General features: G+C 40.8%; 1 protein-coding gene across 4 annotated transcripts in view; it reads left to right on the forward strand.

Moving 5' to 3' along the window:
- The window catches only part of LOC113614550 (mitogen-activated protein kinase kinase kinase 15-like), a 99,020-nt gene that overhangs the window by 26,038 nt on the left and 48,952 nt on the right, over nucleotides 1–24,030 (forward strand). For 3 of the 4 annotated variants that reach the window (XM_027096176.1, XM_027096179.1, XM_027096177.1), the window contains exons 2-5: nucleotides 2,584–2,723; nucleotides 4,980–5,003; nucleotides 21,684–21,877; nucleotides 22,881–23,012. In XM_027096176.1, coding sequence (XP_026951977.1) covers nucleotides 2,584–2,723; nucleotides 4,980–5,003; nucleotides 21,684–21,877; nucleotide 22,881 — 359 coding nt within the window. In that variant the 3' untranslated portion in view covers nucleotides 22,882–23,012. The remainder of the gene's footprint in view (nucleotides 1–2,583; nucleotides 2,724–4,979; nucleotides 5,004–21,683; nucleotides 21,878–22,880; nucleotides 23,013–24,030) is intronic. The other variant, XM_027096180.1, reaches the window with a different exon arrangement.

Genomic DNA, 24,030 nt, shown 5'->3' on the forward strand with positions numbered 1-24,030 from the left:
TTGGGGGCTGCGGTCCTTCATCCCTGCTCTGCCCCTTCCCACCACTCTCCTTTGTCTTCCTCCATTTGCTTCCTGTCCTTTGTTAACTAATTATAGAAGTCCCCACGGCCTTGGAATTAGCATCTGTGTTGCCATTTCCTAATAACATCAGTAGGAAACACATTCCTTTTCATTTGAGAAGGTAATAGAGTCCAGGGAAAACTCATGTGGGCAGAACGTCTCATTTATTCAGCTGCAGTGTGGTTTCAAACCTGAGCAGATGACTCTGGGGACCAGGTATCCATTTGAGATAAATTAACCAGGCTGGGTTGTAAAAAGTGTTTCCTCAGTATATACTTTTGTCCTTTCTTGAGCAATAACCTCTAAAGGGTGAATTTGGATATGATAGTCTGCTGTTTAAGCCCTTCATGATTATTTTTTTAAAAATAATGATGAGACATTGATGCTATGGTTATTTGTTTTTTTTTTTTTTCTTTGAGTTCTTTTAACGAAACATACTGAAGTATTTGGAGATGAAATTATAGGATACCGGGGATTTGTCTCAAAATTATATGGAAGGGGATGGTGTGGTTGGCAGTAGAGATGAAACAAGGCTGGCTGAGTTGATAATTGTTGAGGGAAGTGGGGGCTACAGGGGTTCCATTATACTATTCTGTTTACTTTTACATATATGTTTGTAATTTTCCATAATGAAAATAAAAAAACCAAAAGAAACCCCACACCCTTCCATAGGTTTCCCATTGTCTCAAGCTAGTGTCCAGCCCCCCTAACATGGCCTTCAGACGCCTTCACCTGTCTGGCACCTACTAACCCTTCCAGGTTCATCTTCTTAGGTGTCCTGGTCCTGTGAAATGATTTGCAGTGGACCCAACATGTACACGCCCCTGACCGCTGGCTTGCACCTGCTGCCTTCTCTTCCTACAATGCTTTTTCCCTCCCTTTCCATCCGCCCATCCTCTCCCCAGTTTTCCTGCCTCACATGGACCCTCAGGCTCCAGACAGGTCACATGCTTTCAGCCTTCCCTGACTGCCCTCCAGCCGAGTGTGGGTTCGGTGCCCCCCCCCCAGGGGTGCCTCTGTCACTGTTCCCCTCATCTTAGCCTTCCTTACCCTGATTCTAAGCACTGCTTCCTTCCCGTCGCCTCCGTTGTATCAAGCATGGTTTTGAGGAAAGGGATTATGCCTTGTTCACACTTCTGTCCCTGGCACCAAGCACAGTGCCTGGCGTGGAGCAGACAACCCATAAATTAGGGAATAAAAAGGCCCACCCAGGACTTGCCAGGGCTCGGTCTCAGGTCTCCCAGCAGTGCCTGGTGCCGAGGTAGCATCTCTCTGCCTTTTTGTGTCTTCACGTCCCTATTCACCTCGCCTCTGCTCTGTTTCATTGGGATTTTCAGTAACTTCCTGTGAGGCCAGAGCAGCACAAGCATAAGTTTGGGCACTGTTTCCCCAAATTTCTGCTGTACATCGTGGACAAAGTCCAGTCAAACTTGGAGCTCTGATACTCTCTTGAAAATAACTAGACTTGAAATGGTGTCCAATGCTACTAGGCAAATTTAAGTTTGTTCTTTATTGATGCTCTGTGTTGCCCCTCTGTTTTGTTTTGTTTTTTACATCTTCATTGGAGTATAATTGCTTTACAATGGTGTGTTAGTTTCTGCTTTATAACAAAGTGACTCAGTTATACGTATCCGTATGTTTGCATATCTCTTCCCTCTTGCGTCTCCCTCCCTCCCACCCTCCCTATCCCACCCCTCTTTGATTAAAGTCTGTCTAGGACACAACTCCACGGGCATGTGATCTGTGCCGTCCAGTTGATGGTGACATATGAACCAGGAGCGTGGTGCGGGAATGTTCATTACAACAGTTTGAAATAGGAAAAGAAGAAATCATGTGCTGAAGTGAAAATGCATGAACTTAGAGCTAGACATACAAGTTGGTTGTTTCACACCAAAAACCAGCAAGTCAGAGAATATATACAGTATGATACTATTTATATAAAGTTCAAAGACATACAAAACTAAACAATATGCTGTTTAGGAATTCATAATTATAATAATATATAATATGCATATACAGATATATGCAGGGAACTGATAAATGCAGAGATCAGGATGGAGGCGTTCTCTGGGCAGGAGGGAGAGATGTGATTACGAGGAGGCGTATGGAGCTCTGACAGTACAGATAGCGCTTTGTGTCTTGGGCTGCATGGTGGGTGCATGGTCTTTTATTTCATTATACTTAATACTTTATATATAAGCTAAATACATTTTTTGGGTAAGATAAATTTCCTAATAAAAATAACATTTAAAATAAATCCACCAGCAATTTTTAAGTGAGACTATGTTCTCAGCACTTTGAAGAAGGAAGAGTTTTTTGGTTTTTAGTTTTTATTCCTGTTCAGCTTTTCTTCTGCAGTTCATGGGGGTAATTTTAATCAAATCATTCCTTACTTCTGCTTTACCTGAAAGGCTGATGATAGAAATACAAATTGCAGCAGCTCCCCATTGGCGATCATCACAAAGTAGATTAAGTAGATGACCTCTCTCTCCCCCGACCTTGTCCCCTCCTTGTTCATCTCAGATGTTGCCGTGGTGGACATGAGCAATGTCTCTAGACAGCCTTCCCTCTTCTACCATCTTGGAGTCCGTGAAAGCTTTGACATGGCCAATAATGTGATCCTGTACCACGACACCGATGCTGACACTGCTCTTTCATTGAAGGTAAAGAGTATTGTTCACCTTCTCCTGAATACTTTGTTTTGGGAAAGCAGTATTGTGTGTTCATTTGAAATGTACCTGTAGCAGAGGAGGTTGGAGAAAAACAAGAAAGATTTGCTCGTGCAGTTCCTTCCTTCCCACCCCCAGGTTCTAGCTCACACAGGTGACTTCCCGGCTTCTGTGTGAGCGTATGTGCTAGAGATGTGCGTTTGCAGGCAAGCTGAATATTTCTAAGCTCAGTGGGGAGGCGAAGGCAGAAACTCCTGTTAGTTTCTGTTGAAGCAAACACAGCACTTTGAATCCTCTATTGGGCAATTTGATCCAAACCTGCACATTGAAAAAAAAAAATCTCAACTTGGATAATAATAGGAAGATGCTTAACAGTTACCAACATGGGTAGAAACGTTTAGCACAAATGTAATCAGTATTTAATCTGTCATTTTTTCCTCCCCAGTTTAAAGCCAAGCAAAACTGAAAACTTGTGTGTTCATACACAGCTCAGTACTTATTGAGAATTTTTAAATGTATTTTGCAAATTTGATACGAGCTTTTTTGGATAACAGTACTTTTTAAAATGCTCCTGTTTGTAAAATGTGAAGGTCAGATGTGAGTTGTTACAAAATTTAGCTAATATTAATATTGCTTAATATCTTAACATTAGTCAGGAAATCCTGGTCTATGTTAAATCATTTCAGGAATAAAAGATTAGTTTGTTTACAGCAGTGTTACTCAACCTTGACTGCACTTTAGAATCATTTGGGGGGTTTGTAAATATCCCAGTACCCAGGCCACACCAAGGTCAATTATGTCACAATCTCTAGGGGATTTTTTTTTAACCTCCCAAATGTGCAGCCAGAGGTGAGAACCAGTGGTTCAGAGTTAGCTTTCATGGACGTCATTTCTAAATGTTCAGCTGCCTTAGCATTAAAAGTCACTAGTATATAAATGACACAATTTTGTGATGGCATGTTGGATGTTTTTGTTTGTGTTTCTTAAGGTCTGATATTAACCAGATGTTTCTGGGTTCTGTAACAATTGGGGATTATTTCCTGGTAGAAATACTACCTATCTCAGATGTGTAACCTTTATGTGTTAATATATCACATACACCTTATATAGGTGTGTCCTCTCTCATCCTAGCACAGTGCTGTATTTTAAGAGTCATTCGTGTGACAGTGGAAGAAGAAACTGTTTTGCTATTATACTTTACGTTGTAAAATAGTTTCCCAAAAGGCTATAAACCAATCTAAATTACTTTAGATATTTAGATTTTTTTCTTTTACTGATATTCACTAAAGTGGTTATGCTTAGAAATATTTAGAATTAGAAGATGTGAAAGGGTAGATTATTAAGCTGTATTTTGATGAGAAACATGAAACTAGAATGTATTTTTTCCCAATTCAATAAATTTTTTTTCTCATTTGTGCGTTAGTGAACTCCTCTGGAAAGTCCCATGACCTAGATAAGTTTTAATTTTTAATGATATGGAAGAATACTTCCTAAAACAGAAATGGGTACTCAGTTATATCTGACACCAGAAGAAGCGATCTGCACTTGTCAGAAAATAGAAATCTCAGAACACGTAAAACACATTTTACGGGGACAGCTGTTTAATTATGTTTTCTTTTTTCAGCAAATGGCTTGCAGCGCATAAATGATACAGTCAAGGGCTGCATAACCATTATGCTAAGTTAACCGACTAAAATTGTTGTCATTGAGTTTGAGTTTGAAAATTCCTATAGTGAATATATATAAACATAATACCTATAGTGAGGTGTCAGGAATCCTATCAGCAACACCCCTTCTGTAGGAAGACTGACTTGGGCGGGGTGTGGCCTGCAGCCTTCACACTGATGACTCAAGAAATGGCTCCAGGCCCAACGTTACCATGGGCTGCCCATGCGCTTCACTGCTGTCACTGAGAAGGCGAGGGGCAGGGCATTCAGAGCCCTGAACTTGAATCTCAAAATATCTTTGGACAGAAGCATTGCCATTGCTATGGGAAAATCCTTATAACCATATATGTCCCCCAGGAATTCCAAAGCTAACCAATCATGATAAATTTTCCTTAGAACATGAATTTTACATTTCTTAGAGACCCATTCTTTTTGAAGCTTTTTACAGGGGGAGGTTTCCAATGATTAACTCTTGCTCTAAAATCGGTGCCAGTTGATGACATGGAGACAGAGTGCTTACTAGTGCTTATGGAAATTAACTGTTTTGGAAAAAAGCTATATTGATCCTATCTTTTCTTTTCAGGATATAGTAACTCAAAAAAACACAGTAAGTATTGTATTTTCAGATTTTTAACTTTGTGAATGTAAATATATAAAATGCTTGCCTGAAAATCCCACAGATAGCCAAGTGATGTCTAATTGTACCTGTTGGTTGTGTTTCTAAGGGGGGCACCTAGAAACCCCTACCCCTCAAGCTGCCAGCTGGATCAGCCCCACTCAGCTGCCCAGGGTGCAGGGCAGAGGGCAAGGTCAGGCAGGTGTACTTTTTCTTCGTTACACACTAGGACTTTGAGCCTGTCTTCTGAGCTGGGTCGGTGTTCCTATGGACCACCAGGGTTCTTTCTGCTGGAGCCAGTGCCTCCATACTTCCCACCAAAGTTTCCCTCACAACACAGAGACATGAACTTATACCGGAGTTAAGTTTGGAGCCTAGCCCAGAGTTCCCTGCCACGAGCTGAAAAGAAGCGGGTGGAATTCCACTTCTTTCCATTTATGTTCTTGAGTCTCCTGATTTGACTTAAGAGTTCCTGCAGTGACATAGTGATAACACCGTTTTGGTTTGACTTGTATCATGAAACCCTCCCCCACCCTAAAAACATTCAAATAAGATCATGTCCTTGGAAATAGTGCCACGGTTATCCTGTACCTTTGAATGCCCCCCCCCCCAAAAAAAACCTGCCCATCCTCCGAGAAATTGTGACCTAGACTAAGGACAGTTCTTTCTTCCCTTTCCTTTGGCCCTCAGCCACTGACCCTTCTAGAAGGGCAGAGCCTCTTGCCTCTTTCCAGTTGGAGTTCCCGGAGGGAGAGGGAGAAAAGGGCCCAGGAGGTAGAGGTCTCCCGAAGGCGCCCTCCGCAGGGGAGCCGGAGCGTGGCGTGACGCCCCCCCTCCACAGAAGGTCCCACCCTGCAGCCGCGGGGGTCCAGGCTTCCCCAGGACCCAGGCAGGGCTCCCTGCCGGAGGTGGAAGCCTTGACTCTCCTCCTCCAAGCCCGAGGATGAAATTCTAGGAAGAAAACAAATACAGTTTATGTCATTACCACTGGAGTGTGGGTTTAATAAGCTGACCTGAAAATAAGGCATCAAGGTGGTTTTCTTGGGAAGAGAAATGGGAAGATTTGTCGCTTCATTTTGTCCCATTTACATGCTAATACTGCCCACTTATGGGCTCTTTCCTGTTCTTTCTAGATCTTGATTTCTTAAATTACCTCCTTCTTGGAGACAGGAATCCAGTCAAAGGAGATTGGGCCTGAGGCTGGGAGGCACAGGGTGTAGTCCCGGCTCTGTCTCTTAGTAACTTCAGGCAGTCATTCCATCCCCCACCCCAATCCTCAGTGCCCTCGGCAGTAAAATGAAAAGGTTGAACTCTGGCGTTTCATTCATAGATAACTTCCAGCACTCATTGTCCGTGTTCCATATTTGTTGTACAAGTGAAAAGACGTAACTTGGGTTTAATACAAGGAATGTCTAGGAAACAGTTATTCCTTAAAACAAGAATTACATTCAGGCAAGGTGCAAGGAAGAAAACTCTTTATTTTTACATCCTGACTGTTAGTTGTGTCGGAGTCTACAAATCCTGTTCTCGGGGAGACTTAGTGTCATTCTGTTACCATTCTACTACATGCCCTCCCTTCTGGTATGTTCTCCCTTGTCCAAACACCCAGGAATTCCTTCACATTCTTGGTAATTCTACCGCAGCATCATTCTCCCTAGGCTTTTGTTTGTTTTGTTTGTTTTTTAGGAAGAAACTTATTCTAAACGATTTGGCAATGAATCTCCCTGCTGTATTTGACATTACTTTAGAATTCTGTGCCCAGGACTGGTTGTCATGCTTGATGGGGTATGAAAATTTAGAGCATTCAGGAGAACAAAATAAAGGACCAGAGGTGACTGGAAGGGTTGAAAATAGCACCTAAGAGGAAAAGTTGAAGGGAAGCAAACCTCAGGAGGTATTGTTCATGGTCATTTTCAAATGTTGTCCCTTTTCAGGAAGCAGGGAAGCCGTTACTTCTACTCCAGATGTCATGGAAGTAGGGCAAACTGAAAAAAGGTTGGGGTCAGCAGAATGGACATCTCACAAGTAATGGTGATTAAACATTGAAATAGAATGTCAAAGTAAATCAGCTGACATTTAAGAAGAGTTTGTTCACTTGTCCCCTCCATATGCATGGAGGTAATGCTGCTTGGAAGCAGGGGTATGGATCGTGTAACACCAGAGGTTTTGAGAGAAAATCTGATGAATTGTGGGTCTGTGATAATTGGATAGCTTTAAGAAAGAGAGATACAACATAGTTGTAGTTGGTGAATTATAAAGTCCTGTGAGTCAGGTACAGATTAAATGCCACACACTGAACATGCAGATTTATGAATATATGGAAACCAAGATGCTTTGAGATCTCTGTCTTCAGGTAGTATTTTATGTTTCTAGAATTGTGCCTGATAATGAATGGAACTCGGCTTCATTTGGTAGAGGGATAGTGTATTAGCCAGGGTTCTATAGAGTAGCAGTTCCCCAACCTTTTTGGCACCAGGGACCAGTTTCGTGGAAGACGGTTTTTCCACAGACGGGGGCAGGGGTGGTGGTTCAGGTGGTAATGTGAGTAATGGTTCAGGCAGTAATGCGAGCGGTGGGGAGAGGTGGGGAGAGGTGGGGAGCGGCAGACGAAGCTTCACTCGCTTGCCTGCCGCTCACCTGCGTGGCTGCCTGGTTCCTAACAGGCCATGGACTGGTACCGGTCTGCGGCCCAGGGGTTGGGGACCCCTGCTATAGAGAAACAGAGCCAATTGGAGATATAGAAAGAGGGAGATAGAGATATTTATTATGAGGAATTACCTCACATAATTATGGAGGCTGAGAAGCCCAACAGTCTACCATCCGCAGGCTGCAGACCCAGGAAAGCCAGTGGTGTAATTCGGTTTAAGTCCAAAGGCCTGAGAACCAGGGGAGCCAATGGTGTAGATGAGAGAAGATGAGATGAGGTGTCCCAGATCAAGCAGTTAGGCAAGAGAAAGAGGGCAAATTCCTCCTTCCTCTGCCTTGTGTCCTGGTCAGGCCTCGGTGGATTGGGTGGTGCCCACCCACAGTGGGGAGGGCGGTCTACTTGACTGAGTCCACTGACCCAGATGCTAATCTCATTCAGAGGCACCCTCACAGACACACCCAGAAATAATGTTTAATCTGGGCACCCTGTGGCCGGTCAAGTTGACACACAAAAGTAGCCATCACAGATGGCTACATTTGCTGCCATTTCTAGGAGCAGTTGCTTTGCAGGGATGTAAAGTATGGGAAGCCAATCTCTAGGCTTTGGGCTGGACCAGACCTGCAGCCCTTCTCGGCCCTTCTGTTCTTCGGCAACGCAGTATCACCTTTTGTGCTGACCTCTTTTTCAGCTGATGCTCATAGCCTCGTGTTCCAGGGGGGTTTTTTAAACTCTTTATTTAGGTATAATTGACATACCGTAAAATGCACCTGTGTACACACAATTCAGTGATTTTTTAAGAGTTGTGCAGCCATCACTACAACCCAGTTTTAGAGCATTTTCATCACCCCAAAATATACTTGTTTCCAGACAATGCCTGTTCCCATCCCAGCCCCAAGCAACCACTAATTTGCTTTATGTGTTATAGATTTACCTTTTCAGGACTTTTCATAGAAATGGAAGGATACAATAATGTGGTCTTTTGCATCTAGTTTCTTTCACTTAGCATGATGTTTGTGAGGTTCACCCATGATGTAGCAAGTATCAGTAGTTCTTTTTTATTGCTGAAAAGTACTCTAGTGTATGGATATTACACGTTGTATTTATATATTCCCCAGTGGATGGACATTTGGATTGTCTCCACTTTTTGGTTATTATTCATAATGTTGCTATAAACATTCAAGTACAAGTCTTTGTGTTGCAAATATGTCTTCATTCCTCTTGGGTAGATACCTAGGAATGGAATTGCTGGATCATATAGTAAATATATGTTTGACTTTGTAAGAAACTATGAAAATAATGTTCAAGGTGGCTGTACCGTTTTACATTTCCATCAGCAATGAGAGGTCTGGCTTCTTCACATCATCATCAATACTTGGTATTGTCTGTCTTTTTATTATATCAATTTTAGTGAGTATGGAGTGGTATCCTATTGTTGTTTTGTATTTCCCTAGTGGGTAATGATGTTGAGCGTCTTCTCATGTGCGTATTAGCCATTCTTAGTCTTTTTTTGGTGAAATGTCTATTCAAGTCTTTTGCTTATTTTTAGTTGGATTTTTTAGTCTTATTGTGGAGCTGTAGAGTTCTTTGTGTATTCTGGAAGCAAGGCTCTTATCAGAGACTTTATCAATTACTTCTTTTATGGCTCACGCTTTTGGTGTTGTATCTAAGAACTCTTAGCCTAACCCAAGGTCATGAAGAATTTACTCTTACGTTTCCTTTTAAAGTTTTATAGTTTTGGCTCTTACATTTATTTCTCTGACCCATTTTGAGGTAATTTTTGTGTCTGGTGTGAGGTAGGGGTCCAGCTTCTTTCTTTTACATGTGGCTATCCAGATGTCCCAGCACCATTTCTTAAAAAGACTATTCCTGGGTTTCCCTGGTGGTGCAGTGGTTGAGAGTCTGCCTGCCGATGCAGGGGACATGGGTTCGTGCCCCGGTCCGGGAAGATCCCACATGCCGCGGAGCGGCTGGGCCCGTGAGCCATGGCCGCTGAACCTGCGCGTCCAGAGCCCGTGCTCCGCAACGGGAGAGGCCACAGCAGTGAGAGGCCCGCATACCACACACACAAAAAAAAGGCTATTCCTTCCCCATTGAATTTTCTTGGCACCTTTGTCAGAACCAACTGATCATAAATGTAAGGGTTTGTTTCTGGACTTGAAATTCTATTCCATTGACTTGTATGTTTACCTTTATGCCAGTACCATGCTGTTTTGACTACTGTACCTTTATGGTACATTTTGAAATTAGGAAATCTGATTCCCCCAACTTTGTTCTTCTTTTTCAACACAGTTTTGGCCATCTGGGGCCACTTGCAGTTCCATATGAATTTGAGAATCAACTTTTCCATTTCTACAAACTAGGCCATTGGAATTTTGATAGGGATTGCGTTGTATCTGTTTATCACTTTAAGACTTAACAATATTAAGTCTTCCAATCCAAAAACACAGGGTGTCTTTCCATTTATTTAGGTCCCCTTTAATTTCTTTCAGCAGTGTTTTATAGCTTTCTGTGTACAAGTCTTTTACCTTCTCAGTTAAATTTATTCCTGGATATTTTATTCTTTTGGATATTCTTGTAAATGAAACTGTTTTCTTAATTTCCTTTTCAAGATTTGTTTTTAAAAAATACCTTTCGGGACTTCCCTCGTGGCACAGTGGTTAAGATTCCATGCTCCCAATTCAGGGGGCCCAGGTTCGATCCCTGGTCAGGGAACTAGATCCCACATGCATGCTGCAACTAAGAGTTCACATACCGCAACTAAGGAGTCCATGTGTTGCAACTAAGGAGCCCACCTGCTGCAACTAAGACCCAGCACAACCAAAATAAATAAATTAATAAGTAAATATTTTTTTAAAAACTTTAAAAAGAAATACCTTTCACAGAAATCTTTAACACATCATATTTTGCTTTGTAATTCAGTATTTGAGTTAAAATGTAATTCAGTTTTTGATCAGAGATCCATAAAAATGACTTCGTATATTATTTTCATCCATTTTCATTCTTAGGCTATCTTCTACTGCTTTAGAGATAACAAAGATAGACCCTATCAGCATTTTATCACTTCAGAAGACATATTTATATGATGAACAATCAAAAACAAGAGTGAAAATATAGCCTTTATGAAAACGAGTGAAAATGTAGCCAACCCCAAGAGACTACTTTATCTATTAAACCTTGGAACTTCCTGGTAGTTTGTTATTATTGTACATAGTCCACAGGTATTCTTTGTTTGTTTTAATTTTCCTTTGTAAATATAACCATACTTTCAAAGTTACGTTATATTTTGCAGGTTGATTCCCTCCAGGAAGTAGACTCTGAGACTTAGTTTAGTGAACAGATTTATTGAGGAGTGCCCTTGGGATCACCTCTGAGGGAGAGGAGAGCAGGAAGCAGGACTGGGAAGAGAGAGAAATCCATCTGGGATGCAGGCTCAGTGGCAGCCTTGGCCGATCCCCCCTGGGGAGCTCTGAGCTGGAATGACCTTTTGGAGTAGTTCTGAGTTGGGATGCGATGGCCAAGCCTTTATTCTCCTGTATCCATCCCTCACTGGAAGGAGAGTGACATTGAGTGAAGTGCTCTCTGCAGCTGAGGCAGTTCCAGAAGGGGCTGACAGCAGGGGTGAGAGCTGCAATGCTCCTGGTAGCTGGGGCAGCACGTCCTTCCTTGAAGGGGGGATGTGGGTGTACGCCTGAGTGTCCACCAGCTTATAACCATTTTACTTGAGAAATATGTAAATCATATATACCCCAAGACAAAGCATGTACCTCGAAAGCTGAGATGCACAGAAATAATTTTTTCCTTTGAATTGGTGGGAAATTATTTGGAAGCTGTGCGTAGCCTCACCAGAGAGGAAGCATGGGAACATAAACCTTCCTTGTTCCCCAGGAAAATTACTAGCAGAAGATGAGGTTTTCCACCCAATACTTCTAGAAGAAATTGTTCAAAGTAAACTAGACCTTACTTTCATTTGTCATGTCCTAAAGCTAGAGATCAGAGATGGTTTTTTAAAAGCAGAGTTAAATTTCCAAGCTAGGATCATGTTACTAAAAAACACCTTATTAAAAAACTAATCTGGTTCTTGACCTCTGGACTGGGTGATTATTTTTTCCTCTGGAAAGCCAGTGAGATTTGAAAGAAGCTCATTGTTCCCATCAAAATAGTTACCTCTATGATCCCAGTGAAGTGAAAATTCTTTGAGAAACAGACATTGGCAGTATTGGGGGTATTGTCTACAATACTGGAAGTCTTTTACCTGGCTTACAAGCACACTGAGGCCTCAAGTTTAGAATAACAGAATTTCTCCTGGTCCTTCCCTCTTGCCTTCCTCAGTTCTTCAGGTTTTTTTGGCTTGGGATCCAGAATTACCAAGGATGATGTCGATTGCTTAGGGACACTTTGGTAAAAAGGCAATTAAATTTCTTTTCTACTTTCCATATCCTTTGGGTTTTCTGAATTCAGAATCAGAATTTCTACCACTTTTATTATGAAGACTCAATTTCAAACAAGAAGGCTAGCTCTCATAGTAGATGGAGAATTTTATTTTACGCACTGAATGTGATTTATGTAAAAATTTCTGCCCTTTGAATATTTATTTCATTTGTATAGCTGTTTTTTATTTCTACCTCATCTTAAGTTCTCTGTTCAAGTCTTTTGTCTTTTTTTCCCCTTCATGCCTGTGGTCTGTGTTCTCTTTTAAATTGGAGTACTCTGAATAAATAAATAAGTTGGAGTACTCTGGAGGTGTGAACCATAAAACTTTCTCTGTACCTCTTGAATATCACAGGAGTAATGTCACATTTCACAGGGCCAATGTCAGAACTGAGATAGAAATATTTAATTCTGCCTACTAACTGAATAAGTCTTTAGTGTCCCATGATACCCATTTATTTTCTTTAAGACGTAATTCACATACCATAAACTTCTCCATTCACTCATCTGTTGGTGTTGGGCATTTTGTTTTGTATGTCATGTCCGTGTCTATTTAAGGATATTTCAGAATTAAGCTGGAATGACAGTGACAAGAAGTCTAGGAAGGGAGGGGGAGGACATGAGATTTGCCTGGCTCTGTGGTCATCTGTGGGCCAGTTGGTTAACCTTGCTGGGAATCGGTTTCCTCCCTTATAAAATGAGATGGTTATTAATAAGGTGATTACTGTGATTTGTGCCAGCTCTGAAATAATTCTCTGACTTTATGATAGCTATTCTGTTATTTGAACAAAGCAGATGGACTCTTGGAATAGCTCAGTTGGTGCTACATGGTATGTTTCCAGCAGGGGTATCTTCATTCACCTTTCAGTGGCACAGTAGTCTGATTATCCAACTGAAATTGTTACTCAGCTTCTGTATATGCATTTGTTCCTCTTATGACCAGGCCAGTATAGAAAGATAGCAATGTAGAATGCTATTTGCATTGATCTTAAAAAAAATGCATTTCCCTGATATGCAAGCATGCTGATTTTTAAAAATTCTCCTTTAACTAACTAGACAAAGAATTGTACCTTGTAATCATTTTGTTTTAGAGTGATACCTGACCTAGATTTTCTTCCTTAATAAATTGACTTTGTCAGACATGGTTACGTTAAATAATTTTTTAATTGTCTTAGGTTTGCGCATTTGCTCCCTAAGTTTTCTTGGGAACAATTTTCTATGCTGTTTAAATTCTAGTTTTCACTAAGGATTTGCAGTCCATTTGTATTACAAGATTTAAGCTCCAAAGCTTGAATCTGCCAGCAATCAAGGTATGCATTCTTCCATAAGTGCTCAGAAATCAGCTTACCTCATGGGTAGTATTAAACCACCTTCCATCTGCCTTAGATTTTTCCCCCTTCTTTTGAGTAAGCCATTTGTTGACTGATTAAATGTTTGTATCATTACTTTTAAAATGTTCCCTGGAAGGTCAAGCTGAAAGTCTCATCATGAGTTGGTTGGGATAAATTCGTACACATTTTATTTGCTCCAAAGAATTAATTTATAAAACTTGTGCTGTTTTTGACCAACTATGTGAGCTGCTGCTAGCCATAAACAAAACTAAGTGCTGGTGTAATGAGGCCCCTTCACTTGTGTTTCTGTGCTGGCCTTCCTGGGCCGCTGGCCTTCCTGCACAGGGTGCCTGCAGAGGAGCCTGCTGGGGGGTGCGTCCCATGTGTTCTTGTTTAGTGGCCATGGTTGAACCTGATGGGCAATTAGGTTGGGACCCCAACATGCTCTGCTCTCCTGGGCTGTCCTGGAGAATCCAGACAGTTGTTTATGGATGGGACTCACACTATTATCATGGAAATGTTCGTATATGAAGCCCACTGAAGAATCTCTGATGTTTTAGGGCTACAGGTAGGCTGTTCTATGTGAAACATCTGCTTGGAGTCCAGAACAGGGTTTTTTAAATTTTGGGGGCCTGGGACTCCTTTGTCAGTCTGGAGGAGCCTATGGACCCCTTCTCAGAATGTATCTTAAAGTGCTTAAATAAATACAAAGGATTACAAAGGAGACCAACTATATTTCAGTATGACTATATTTATACTGAAATATGGTTATCAAAAATATTTTTAAAGTTGTATATTGTAATCTATGTCCTCCTTTACTGATGTCTCAAATAATAAAATGAAGCAGCAAGTCTAAAAACTGTCATAATTTTGGAGTAGTGATAAGTATAAAAGTTATTTTGAGATCTCTGTAGGAACTGTAATATGACATGAAAAATTCTGTGACTTCTATTAGTAACAAAGTCCCATGTCCTGCTAAAACAAGAATGGGTTACCTACATTCCTGATCGAAGACTGTGTTGCATTTTAATTAAAGGCAAATGATGACAGAGGTGGAATTTTTTTTTCTCATTCAAGTTCACAGACCCCCAAGAATTAATGGGCTCCGGGTTCAGAATTCCCGGTCTGGTCTGGTCTAGAACTATCTAACATAGCTAGTACTTTTATTGGATGTCCACTATGTGCCATGACCGTCTTTAAGCCTCTATCACTTAAAGAAATTGACAGTATTATTGTCTTCATTTTAAACATGAGAAAACTGAAGTTTAGGTGGATAAGTACATTTTCCAAGGTCATCATCTAGTATGGAGCAGAGTTGGGATTCAATCTTTGGCTATACAAATTGTCCACTATCTTACTACGCTTGAGCTGATATGATACTGACTTCCTATTTCAATAATCATAAGTTACTTCTTTTTTACCTAACTTAGCAAATGTGGAAAAAAAAAACCCACTACCCAGCTCTCCTGAGACAGTGGTGAAATTGAAGTGCCTTCGTGTACTACCAGTGGGAGTATAAGCTGCTCCATCCTTTTTGGCAGCAACTTGGCCACACATATCAGGAACCTTAAACTTGCTCTAGTAGTCTCACTCCTGGGAAGCTATTCTTAGGAAAAGACCACAGTGTAAATATGCACCTATACCATATGCAAAGGTGTTCATCTCAGTGTATAGTAAGAAAAATTTCAAAACAAAGTTAAATGATAGAATGATGAAGTACATTATTCACCAGTTGGTATATTAGGCAGGCATTAAAAATTATGGCATTTTTATAACCATACTTTTGTAATGAGAGCTTTTTTAAAGATACCTATTATTTAACCTAGTGATGCTACGGGATGAACTGTTCATTGTGGTGATATTTGTAGATGGTAGTAGTTTGGGAAATCTCAGTTGCTAAGTTTAGAACTAAAAACTTCAGAGGACAGGTTCCTCTACTCCCTACCCTCATAGTGTCAGAGACCAGTGGCTTTTACTCTGCTCTCTGACTTCGCTTACTGTATCAGAATCATCCTTTTGGAAATACTTGAAGGGTGTTTGGAATAAGGGTTTACATAGTTATGTGCCTAGCATACTGGTTCTAATGCCCCTTTATGTAGGAAACTAAGCTGCCTTTGTTAAATTTGTTTTAATGAGCTGGATTCTTAGATGTTTCCATTTATAAATGTAACAATTACAAATATCCAAGCCTGGTTTGCTGTTGAGCATGTGTTATGCTAATCAATGTTTTTCTTTTTAATTTTGCGTCTCCCCCACCAACAAAAGTCTGAATGTGTTCCATCATTTGAAGGTGTTTGGGCCTATTCTTTGTAAGAACAAAAGTACTGCACTCAAGAGCCTGTGCTTTCATTTGGAAGTTTATGAATTGCTTTTTAAAATGTAATCATGAGCCCCAATTTCCTTCTGTAAAATTTCTTAAACTTCTATATACACTTTATGAAAGATTTTCTCAAAGGAAGTATTTTTACTTTCCCAAGGCTCCAGATACCTGCTGTCTCCTCAGTCCTGTTCGTTAAACTTGTTCAGTTGTTTTTAGAGTTCATGCGTTCCCTTTCTTTCTCCTTATTTTCTCAAACTGAGACTAAATGTTTGCTCAGAGGATCAGATCGGCTCCAGCTGTGGGCAGGCTTTCACCAGCCTCCACCACTGCTGCTCTGCCCACTTGAGCCATAACCTGTGACAGCACAGAGCATATATTTGTCAAAATCTTATTTTTTCACACCTCATTATTGAGGATTAGAGCAGGACTGGGGCAAAGTTAACTTTTGTGCTATTTGGGTAGAATAGGTTTGCTAAAGGAAGACTGTCAAGATTTCAGCAGAAATATTTGTTTTGGAAATAGTTTTAGAACCTGTAACAATTCTATCCAAATAGGTTGGATTCCTGCACCTTCAACTTACCTACTTCTTATGGATACTCAGGTTTATTTAGCTGTAATCTTTGTATGTATTTTTGTTAGAATTATTACTCTGTATAATATCTTTTAACAAAGCTGAGAGAAGAAAGGAAAATAAGTACTTATAGTTACACTAACCTGTTTGTTTACCATTTCTGATTCTTTTCATTTGTTTCTGTGGATTCAAGTTACCAAATGGTGCTATTTCCTTATTCCAATACAGCTTTGTTTCCACCTACATCTTTTGTACTTCTAGTGTCAAATATATTACATATCTATATGTTACAGGCCCCAACATATGATTATATACATCATCTTATGCAATTGTCTTTCAAACCAGTTAAGAAATAAGAAATTAGCAACTATGTTGTCTCTTACAATTACCTGTATAACTAACTATACTGCATACTTTGTTTTTATCATGTGAATTAAAATTACTGTCTGGTGTCACTTGCTTTCAGCCTGAATAGCTTCCTTTAATATTTTTTGTAAGACAGGTCTGCTAGGAACAAATTATCTCAGTTTTTGTTTACCTGAAAATGTCTTTATTTCCCCTCAGATTTTCTTTCAGATCCTTTATTAGGGTGTTGAAATTTTCTCTAGAGACTTTGTATACTTTGAGTGACGTTAGAGTCACCTTTATTTTTAGATTGATTTTTTTTTAAGGGTGCGCCACACGGCGTGCAGGATCTTATTTCCCCAACCAGGGATCAAACCCGTGCCCCTTGCAGTGGGAGTGCGGAGTCTTAACCACTGGACCGCCAGGGAAGTCCCTTGTCTTCATTTTTAAAAGATAGTTTTGCTAGATATAAGATTTTTAGTTCACTTTTTTTTCTCTCATCACTTTGAATATGTCGTCCTACTGCCTTCTAGCATTCACTGTTTCTGATGAAAAGTCAGATGTTTTTTATTGGATTGCCCTTGTACACGGTAAGACACTTGTTTCTCTTGCTGTTTTCAAGACTTTGTCTTTCACAATTTTGACTACAGTGTATCTGGGTGTGGATCTCTTTGAGTTTATCCTACTTGGAATTTATTTAACTTCTTGGATATGTAGATTCATTTAATCAAATTTGTGAAGTTTTCAGCAATGATTTCTTTCAGTATTTTTCTGCTGCTTTCCTCTCCTTTCAGGACTCCCATTGTGAGTTGTGTTTGTTGGTGCACTTGATGGTGTCCCACATTTCTTTGAGGCTCTGTTCACTTTTCTTCATTCTTTTTTCTCTCTGTTCTTCAGTTTGCATAATCCCTATTGATCTGTCTACAAGTTTACTGATTGTTTCTTCCACTTAAATTTCCTGTTGGGGGCCCCTTCAGTGGATTTTTAATTTTGGTTATTATGCTTTTTAAGTCCAGAATTTCCATTTGCTTCTTCTTTGGTAATTCCTGATTCTTCATTGATATTCTGTATTTGATGATGCATGGTAGTTATACCTTTAATTTGTTAAGTGTGGTTTCCCTTAGTTCTTTGAACATATCTATAATAGCAGTTTTCAAGTCTTTGTCTCCAAAGTCCAAAAGGACCCAGGGGGTCCTTTCAAAGGCAGTTACTTGGTGCCTGCTGTTTCTCCTGTATACAGATCACACTGTCCTGTTTCTTTGCATGTTTTGTATTTTTTGTTGCTGAAAACTAGACATTTTAGATAATGTAGCAACTCTGGATACTGACTTTTCTCCCTCCTGCCTCTGGAACTTGTTCCTGTTTGCTGGTTTATTTGTTCAGTGACTTTGCTGGACTAGTTCAGTGAAGCATATTTCCTCCAGTGTGCAGCCTCTGATGTCACTCCTCAGAAGGTGCAGCCTTGAACATGCACACAGCTACCCTCACCCTCCTATCCCCACCTGGGGATGACAGTGGTTATAGCTGGGCTCTCTTTGACTATATCTTTCCCCAGTTTCCCTGTTAAGTTTCTGACTGATCTTCCTCTATTGATATTACATCCAGTTGTTAGTCTCCCCTAATTGTTAGCTGATTGCTTTATTGTTTTTGCCAATCACCGGAGACATAAATGTTCCACAGTCTAATATCATTAACATTGGGCTTCTTTGCAGGGGTAGTTTTTAAAGCTGGCCTTTAAGATTCACTCTGACCGCAGGAAGCCTTTCATAACTCTCTCTTCCCCTGTTTCTCTTTGTTAAACTTCTAGCTTGTCTACCTTTCACCCATTGCTATCATGGAGCTACCAGCCTCCTCTTAATTTCTTGCCATAAAAATCTCCATTGTCTTTGACAGTGCCTGTAGGTTTGAACTTCTCCATGCTATGTTTCACATAAAGTCAGTCCCCTTAGGGAGAGCTGCAAAGCTCTCTGTTCTTACAGCATGCCTCTACCCTAGGCAGAGCCTCTGCACCACTGTTCCAGAGCTGGGGAGCGGGGAGTAGCAGCCTGCCCCTCTCAGAGTGATACCCTGCTATGAGTGGGGTGCTGGGCAAGGGTAGCAGTCCCTGATCTTCTCAGCTTGCCTCTCTTGGCATGGAACCTTTACCCTATGTGAGCTGGGACATAGATGATCAGGGCCCAGTATTCTTGGCCTGTTTCACCTAAGACAGAGCTTCTGCCATACAAGTGGGAACGCGGTGGAGAAATGGAGCCCTGGTCCTCTTGGCCATGCTTGCCTGGGATAGAGCTTCTACAGGACAGGGCTGTGGTGAATGAGGATGCTGGTGGCCTAGCCTTCCCAGGGAGAAACTGCCACCCGAGACTTGAAGCTGAGGGTGGGAGGGGGTCCCATCTTCTTGGCTATACCCATCCAGAGTAGAATTGTCACTCTGGGCTCGAGGGTAGGGGAAGAGCAGGTTATAGCTCAAATACTAGAGTCTCAGTCTTCTTATCAAGATTTACTCGATTTTCTCGAGTAAACGTTTCTCCATTTGCTGTATGTTCTTAAGACAACTTATAGAGACTTTAAATGGTTTTTAAAAAATATGTGTTACCAGTTATGTTTGTTTTTCTGGGGAGGGGATCTGAGGAGCTCAACACACCTGAGGCTAGCTCTAACTTTTTTTATCTTTTTTTTTTTTTTTTTTTTTTTGCGGTACACGGGCCTCTCACTGCTGTGGCCTCTCCCATCACGGAGCACAGGCTCCGGACGCGCAGGCCCAGCGGCCATGGCCCACGGGCCCAGCTGCTCCGCAGCATGTGGGATCCTCCCAGACTGGGGCACGAACCCGTGTCCCCTGCATCAGCAGGCGGACTCCCAACCACTGCGCCACCAGGGAAGCCCCCTAGCTCTAACTTTTTGAAAATAGCAAACTCTATTTCTTCAAGGATTTTTTTTTTTTTTTACCTTCTGGACTTCACTGATTCACACAGCTCTTTTCTCCCTCTTAGTCTGGACTAGGAAATCTTTTACCGTAACTCGACCAATTTCAGGTAGAAGAACAAGCAATTTAACTTCTGAGTGTATAAATGGCATTTAATTTAATTAACTTTAGCAACATGGCTTTCTTGTTATAGATGATGGAGAAATTCGTCTCTAACCTACCAAAACCTTACTTTGCTGGGCAATTTGAACCTGTCTTTGAGAATTTGAAGATATTACTAGAGGGGGAAGGGTCTTTGTTCCTCCCATTCCCCAGTTATCACCAACACACCAAAAATTTTGCTACTTCTCTTTGTAACAGACTGACATTTGTAGTTTGAGGTGTTTAACCCCAATATGTAGTGTCCACGGGGACAGCATCCAGCTGCTGTTTTGTAGCAGGGTAAGTACTCTCATCAAACCTATTATCAGGAATCATGAAACATCAGGAAGCTTAGTGTTAGACAAGGGTTGGCCCACCACCTGTTTTGGGATGACCTGTGAGCTCACATTGGCTTTTACAGTTTTAAGTGCTTGGAAAAAATCAGAAGATGAATACTTCAGGACATATGAAAATATGAAATTCAAATTTGTGCCCATAAATAAAAGTTTTATTGGGACACAGCCATGCTCGTGTTTACATGTTGTCTGCAGCTGCTTTCATGCTGTAACAGCAGAGTCGAGTAGTTGCAGTAGAAATTATATGGCCCACAAAACCAGAAATATTTACCATCTGGCCTTTAACAGAAAAAGTTTGCTGACCGTCTCAAATATGGTTGAGTGGGGCATCACTAGTCATTTTTGCTTAACGAATTATTTTAGGGCCTAAAGACATGTCGTGACAGGACTACAGATGCTCTAGAAGGTACAAAAGAGGGAGATAATTGCAGGACAATTATTTGTATTTTGAATTTAGATAGAAATAAGAATGCCACCTGTCCTTGTGTAAGCAAATCTTATTCAAAAGGAAAACTTTAAAATGTCGGTCACATATTTGTTGCAAGCTAGTTCCCCAATGTGGAAAGTTTTCCCAAGACTTCTGTTTGATCTGAGGTTGTAGCATTCTGACAGTTGTCTCTGTGATGAATGAATTTCTTTTTAATTTAGATGAAACTGTGTTGCTTCTTTGACTTCTCATTCTTGGTGAAAGTGTACTTCCCAAGGTTATGTCTGCATTATGCCAAAATTCCTAGATAACTCCCTTAGTTGAAAAAATTAAAGGGAAGAAGTCAGATGAATTATTTCTGGCACCGTGTAAGTTCTTTAAAACTTAGTGAAGATAAAGGAATTAGAGAGTCTGAAATTTTAACCTAGTTGCTTTTTATGACAGTATAGACAAAATATTGACTATGATAGAAGAATGTCATATAAAAACATATTTTAGTCCACCAAATCTGCTAAAAACTGAGCATGGGCTTAATGCTATTTAAAGGTGGTGTTTATGCTTTACAAAGGATTACAATTTGACTATGAAGTATGATTATTCCATAGAAAAAACATACTGTTTTACTTGAGTATTATTTGACAATATAAAAATTTTTAAACAGATCCTTTTTTTTCAAAACATCTCTGAGAGTAATCACATTTAGTAATATCTGCTTCCAGCAAAACAGTTTTTACTCAACGAAGTTTATAAATAGTTCACCTGTGGTTAAATTATCAAATAACAAGGCTTTTCCACCTATGCTGAAAGAAAGAAAATAAGCCTTTACATTGTAATCCTTGGTTATCATTGGGCTGAAGTTCCCTCTGATTTGGGGGGAGATGTAATGAAATGATGTAATTTCTGAGACTTAAAACCCTAAAATCTTTGCTGATGAAGTTCAGAAACATATACAGATCAGTTCAGCATTTGAAACCAAATTTTTGTCGTATGTCCACGTGTTAGAGCTTGTGAAATTGAGTGGTTTCCTGTTTTGCGTATGATAGATTCATAGTCATATTGTGCAAGTCGTTCATCGTCAGACATTTTCTCCTTTCCTGTCCCACCAAGGTTCCACCTGCCCAAGTCCACAGCTGTGCTTCTGCATCAATTATTTCGTGAAACATTTTTGTTTCTTTTTCCCAGGCATCTAGTGGAAATTATTATTTCATCCCGTACATCATGACACCATGCGCTGATTATTTTTGCTGCGAGAGTGACGCCCAGAGACGTGCCTCGGAGTACATGCAGCCCAACTGGGACACCATCCTGGGTCCGCTGTGTGTGCCCCTGGTGGACAGGTTTACTAGCCTCCTCAAGGACATCCATGTGACCTCATGGTAATTCCCATCAACCGTCAGAACGCTGGGAGCTTTGCCAAAATTTTCCTTTCACGTCCATGGAGGTGATGTAACTTCAAGAGACCTTAGTGCCCAGAGAGTGGGGAACCCCGACCAATTATTTTGAAGTCATCCCTGAATCCAGTGTTCCTTACTGTCTCACTAAGTTGGGCCGTTGAGGTGTAACCGAAAGAGAATAAAACTGGAGATGAGGTCAGGGTTGAGCTTGTGTTTGGCTCCAACTCCCAGTGTGACCTTAACAAATAACTTTTCTGTAGCTGTTTTCTCATCTAGAAAATAAGGAACTTAAGTCACTGATTTTCTTTCATGCTCTTTCAGCTCTGAGATTCTGTGTTTCAAGGTCATTTCTGAACGTGATTTCCTCCCTGCTACCCATCAGCTGTTAAGGTTGTTAAAATGCATCAGCAAAGTCATTCCAACCATAAGTCCTTGTGCTGTAAAAGTGGGGATGTACTGAGTCAAGCTGAAGCCATCCTGACCTCAGCGTGTCCTGTGACCTGTTCTTGGTAGATTTATGTCGGAGAAAGTGTGGAGTAGTGATTCAAGAGTTGACAGGTTTGGGTTTGAATCCTAGCCCAGGCGATTCTTCACAGTGTAGCCTTGGAACAGTTAGCTCACCTCTTTGAGCCTCAGTGCTCAAGAAACCAGTCCTTAAAACATCCCTGTTCTAAAACTTGAAGGCAGAAAAATTATTCTACTTAACCAAAGGATCCAGTTTTTGGGTTTTTTTTCCTTGCCTGTGGCCAATTTAAAGGATTTATTCCTGAAAGTTACGTCTCAAGAAGGATTTGTCCTTCCAAAACAAATGAAAATCCGAAGCACTGGCAGGACTGACTTGAAATGTAAGGGACCACACGTCCCTGTGGCTTGCATTGTGGCTCCCCAAACTGTGGAGCGTTACTACTGTAGGGTTGGTGTGAGGTGCACACTTGTTAACAGCCTGTTCTCTTTTTCTATCCTGTCACCTCTCCTCTGGACACAGAGTTTCTGCTACAGATTGTAATGGGAAAAGAAGACTGGAAACCCAGACATATGTGACCACATGCCAACATAGAAAGCAAATGAGAGACCTTTTGCAGCACATCCCTGGAAAGCCTCTTTCAGTCCCCCCTTGGTAACTATTGTCTTATTGCACAGTGAACATTTTAGTGAAGCTCAGGGAGAGAACTCTCTCAGTATCATCTTTTCAGGTCTGACAAGGAAGTAGGCTAGCTTGAGTCTCCTAGATGAGCAAGGTCTTTGCAAGAAGTCTATTCAAGTTTGTTTCTCATTCACTTCATGTATGTTTCAGGAGGAAAACAACTCTTTTGATTTGGTTTAATTTCAGAGAACTTGAAATACCTTTTAGTTGATTCCACTCCTTGAACTACCAGATACCTGGCAAGGGTTAGTGAGAGGGTAAATGGTGCTTATGGTTTAAAACATCTGTAACAGGGGTGGCAGATAAATTTTCAGCTCAAATGCCAACTTTGATAGATTGATGAAGGCTACCCAGAGCCCTGTGAGGAAAAGGGGTTTGAAGCTATTTCTTTTTTTTTTAATCTTTTTAAAAATTAATTAATTTAGTTATTTATTTTTGGCTGCATTGGGTCTTTGTTGCTGTGCATGGGCTTTCTCTTGTCGCGGCAAGCGGGGGCTACTTTTCATTGCAGTGTGCGGGCTTCTCATTGCAGTGGCTTCTCTTGTTGTGGAGCATGGGCTCTAGGCACGCGGGCTTCAGTAGTTGTGGTGTGAGGGCTCAGTAGTTGTGGTGGGCAGGCTTAGTTGATCCGTGGCATGTGGGATCTTCCAAGACCAGGGCTCGAACCCGTGTCCCCTGCATTGGCAGGCAGATTATTAACCACTGCACCACCAGGGAAGTCCCTGAAGCCATTTCTAAGTCCACATTGATGAGCAGCATCTTCCCTGGTTACCAGAGGCAGAAATGGCTGCAAATTTATTACATATATGATGTCTCCAAGCCATACTTAATTCAGTGTTTTGTTCATTTACTTACAAGTTACCATTCTTACTAGGTTTCCTAGTTTATTAAAACTATTTTTCAGAATTACCCTTGAAAACAAGTCTAAACTAAAGTATAAATTTTTACTTGTCAGGCTGAACTAATAATACTTTAACAGCTTTGATGCCTT

Source organism: Aethalodelphis obliquidens, unplaced genomic scaffold (assembly GCF_003676395.1).
Source record: "Aethalodelphis obliquidens isolate GAN/ISIS:26980383/991018 unplaced genomic scaffold, ASM367639v1 scaffold99, whole genome shotgun sequence".
NCBI lineage: Eukaryota > Metazoa > Chordata > Mammalia > Artiodactyla > Delphinidae > Aethalodelphis > Aethalodelphis obliquidens.